The sequence below is a fragment of the Parus major genome, unplaced genomic scaffold (genome assembly GCF_001522545.3).
Source record: "Parus major isolate Abel unplaced genomic scaffold, Parus_major1.1 Scaffold246, whole genome shotgun sequence".
Lineage (NCBI taxonomy): Eukaryota > Metazoa > Chordata > Aves > Passeriformes > Paridae > Parus > Parus major.
The window spans coordinates 275,933-279,392 of record NW_015379264.1 but is presented as its reverse complement, the minus strand read 5'-3'; the positions used below and the strand labels follow the sequence as shown (position 1 = coordinate 279,392).

The window sequence follows — 3,460 nt, the reverse complement described above, 5'->3', positions numbered from 1 at the left end:
TGGGGATGGGGATGGGGATGGGGTGGGGAGGGCGAATCCGCCCTGCTTGAGCAGAGCCGGGGCTGGGCTGGAAGCGATTCCTTCTGCAGCCGCGGGGCTGCGGCTCCCAGACGGGAGAGCAGCGCTGGGGCTCGGCGGGCGGCTGGGAAGCATCCCCGTGTTTTCCTGCTGGGGAGGGGAGAGATGCTCCCTCCCCGAGCAGCCGGGCCGGGGTCAGCGCCCCGGGCTCCCGCAGCTCTCCCACGCCCTGCGGGTCACCGGCCTCGGCGCCGGCCCATGGAAACCTCCGGCCTCTTCCATCTGCCCGCTTCTCCCTCTGCTCTTAGGATTTTTCAGTGCGATGTTCGCCCTGAGACTGAAGAGTTTTGTGGGGTTTTTTGTTTGTTTGTTTGTGGCTTTTTTGTTGTTTTATTTAAGCCCCGAGGAGTTTGAGCACTCTGCCCTGGGCTCCCGGCTCCTTCCCTGCATCCCTGGCAGCGCCGGCTGGAGGGCAAGGGAAGCCCCCCGGATCAGCACTGGGTGCTGGGCTGGCTGTGGACAGTCTCCACTCCTGCAGGCAGTGCTGCACTCTGTTCTGTGCTGCAGGGGCCACACAAGGGGCTGAAATCCCCTGGCTGGGCAGAGCATCCCCTGAGCGGGGAGGGAAGTGGGCAGGACAGCCTGGCCTGGTCCTGGAGCTTCAGCAGTGGGTCTGGGGGAGCTCCTGGTGCCCAGCCCTGTCACACTGCCCAGGAGGCTCCAGTGGGAGAGGAGAGCAGCAGGAATGCCAGGTTTGCTCAGGGTGGGTACCAGCCCTCACTTGCCATGACAGGGGGTTCTTGTCCTTCACTTTCTGGACCCTGAATTGTGTTTGCACTTCTATCAAAAACCAGAGCTGTCCCTGCCCCCATGTCCCCATCAGGTGAATTCTCACCCTGCTGAGGAGGAGCATCACTGCAGCAGCCTAACTCAATCCAGATTTCCTGGAAACCACCAAATTCACTTTCCCATTATGTGCCTGTCCCTGGGGTGATGTTGGCTGCGAGTGAGATGCTGACAGGTGAGTGATGCCAGAGCAGGAGCAAACAGCTCCTCCAGACAGGGGGGACTGGAGATGTCCTCTGCCTTTCTGTCTGATGGAGACAAAGGTGTCTCTGTCCCAGAGACATCTGGGCACGGCAGCGATGGGGTGAGAGCCACACGATGGCTCTGCCAGCCCTGCTTGGCACGGGCAGCTCCCACAGGGCAGCAGGAACCGTGCTGGCAAACGTACCCCTGCTTATCACAACCCACACCCTGGACTGGCAGGAGAAATAATTCATGTTTCACGTGCTTTAAAAAACGTTGATAAGCCAGTATTATACAGCAGCTCAGTGCTGGAGAGCAGTGGCCAAGCCAAAGGCCGTAAGGTGAGGAGGTCCCATCACCACGAGCCCTGAGCTGGGTGTTCCCGTGGGGCTGTGCACCCAGCTGAGGGACACACTGCCACCCCAAAGGCAGATGGCTGCAAAGGCTGGCACCTCTGGGCTGAGGCAGGTGACTCAGAGAAGTCCAAGTGCCATATGCCTCTGGGAAAACCTTTATCTAATAACATGAAATCTCATCCAAAGTAAATTGAGTTTCCATGGGAAATCTAGTTTCCATGGAGCTGTATTGGCTGACACGTCTCGAGCTGCCCTGACACGACTTCCTGAGCCTGCACCTAGCAGGGAGGTGACGAGGAGCCTGCCACGAGCTGCCCTCCACGTGCCAGCCCACAGCAGGGCTCCAGCTCCTCTGCACCCCAAAGGGCTGGGCACTGCAGCCCAGCCCAGTGCAGTACTCACTTCTGGGCCTTGGCTGGCTTCTCCGGCTTCTCAGGGTAGGGGATGATGAAGTCAATGGTGGAGTCAGGCTTCTGCAGCAGTGTGCCCAGCTTTGTCTTGATCTCCTTGGCCCTGCAGCAGGGGAGGAGCAGAGACGGTGAGGCAGAGGAAAGGGGCAGTGGGACACTCACAGTCCCTGCCCTGCACCCACTCTGTAATTAATTCCAGATGAACAAATGGACCCTGATGCTGCGAGGGCTGTGCCTGTTCCAAACAGGCGCTGTGCATTAGCGGCAGCTCTTGATCTCGGTGCTCTGTGCCCATCTGTGGCCAGGATAATTGCATCAGCAGGGCTCTCAGGCTGCTCTGGGGCTCAATCAGGGATGTGTGGGCAGCACTCGGTCTCTACAGAGAGGAGCTTGAGGAGGTGGAGGAGCTGCCTTTGGAGAAGGTGCTGGGCTGGGGGGCACCTGCCCCGTGGTGCCACCCCACGCTGTGCCACTCAGAGCAGCACTCAGAGCCCTTCTAGGGAGATACAGCATGCTTCTCAGTAAAATCCAGCCCTTTTCTGCAATGGGAAGGGTCCTGTGGACAGGCACCTCCTGGGTGCTGCCTTCTCTGGGCAGAGAGGCAGAAATGGTTGGAGGAGCTGAAGAGTGCCAAAGGCTGACTGCCACTTCCCACCGCACCAAGGCCACGCTCCAGACCTGCACTTGGAGGCTGCAGAGAAAACTGGGGGTCCTGGGGCTTGGCTGCAGGCCCAGCTGTCTCCCAAAATGTTCCCTTTCATGCAAGACAAGGAGTAATTAGTTCCTGAGCATCGAAAACTGCTGAGGACGCTTCCCCCCTTCCCTGCTGCAGCTCAGGGGTGGCAGCAAGAGCAAGCAGGGAACACTCAGGTGTGCTGCATGGAGCTGAAGAAATAAAGGGGTGAGAACAGAGCCCCCCAAGCCCCATCTTTGTAGAGCAGGGGTTTCCCCTGGCACAGCAACATCTGGTGGTTTCCAGGGCATCTTGCTGGCACAGGAGGTGAGGGAGAGGGGACAGACAGCTCCTCACAGACCAACTGAGCTGAGCTTTCAGCAAGGCAAGGCTGGGCTGCAGCTCCCTGGCTTTAGGGCTCCCTGCAATTTTCCTCTCTGCTGTTTATTTTCACAAGCCCTCTGTGGATGATTGCTCCATTGCTATGTCTGCTATTTCATTTCAATTCCTTTGATTTTTTCCCTCCTTGTAAAACTCTCTCTGTGTTTTGGTTTCCACCCGCCAGTCCCCACGGGTGACATTTGGGGACCCAGCACAGGGGTGTCTGCTGTGCTCCCTGCCAGCTGAACCCCACTGCTGCTGCAGACACCTGTCTGAGCTGCTGTCCTTGCAGGGGTGGGCAGCAGGAGCAGGCAGGGGAGCAGCCCAGCCCTGCAGCAGGGATCACCCACCGTGGGGCACAGCACACCCAGAAACACAACTTGTCATGGACAGCAGCCACAGGGACAGAGCTTCTGAGGAAACCTCAACTGGGAGAGCTCAGAACCTCAGCAAAAGGGTGACAAGGTCACCATGCTCCCACACTGAGGTGTCTGGGACAGGGATGCTGCCCTTCTTCCTGCTGCAAGCAAATAAACAAAATGCAGACAAGTGCTCCGAGCCAGAGAAGGGGGACAGGGGACAGGGGACAGGGG

The 3,460-nt window shown here is 58.8% G+C and overlaps 1 protein-coding gene across 1 annotated transcript in view; it reads right to left on the bottom strand.

Annotated features, from left to right (window-relative positions):
• The window catches only part of LOC107198621 (regulator of G protein signaling 5), a 17,135-nt gene that overhangs the window by 5,100 nt on the left and 8,575 nt on the right, over positions 1 to 3,460 (bottom strand). The window contains exon 2 of the mRNA XM_015615725.1: positions 1,806 to 1,996. Coding sequence (XP_015471211.1) covers positions 1,806 to 1,996 — 191 coding nt within the window. The remainder of the gene's footprint in view (positions 1 to 1,805; positions 1,997 to 3,460) is intronic.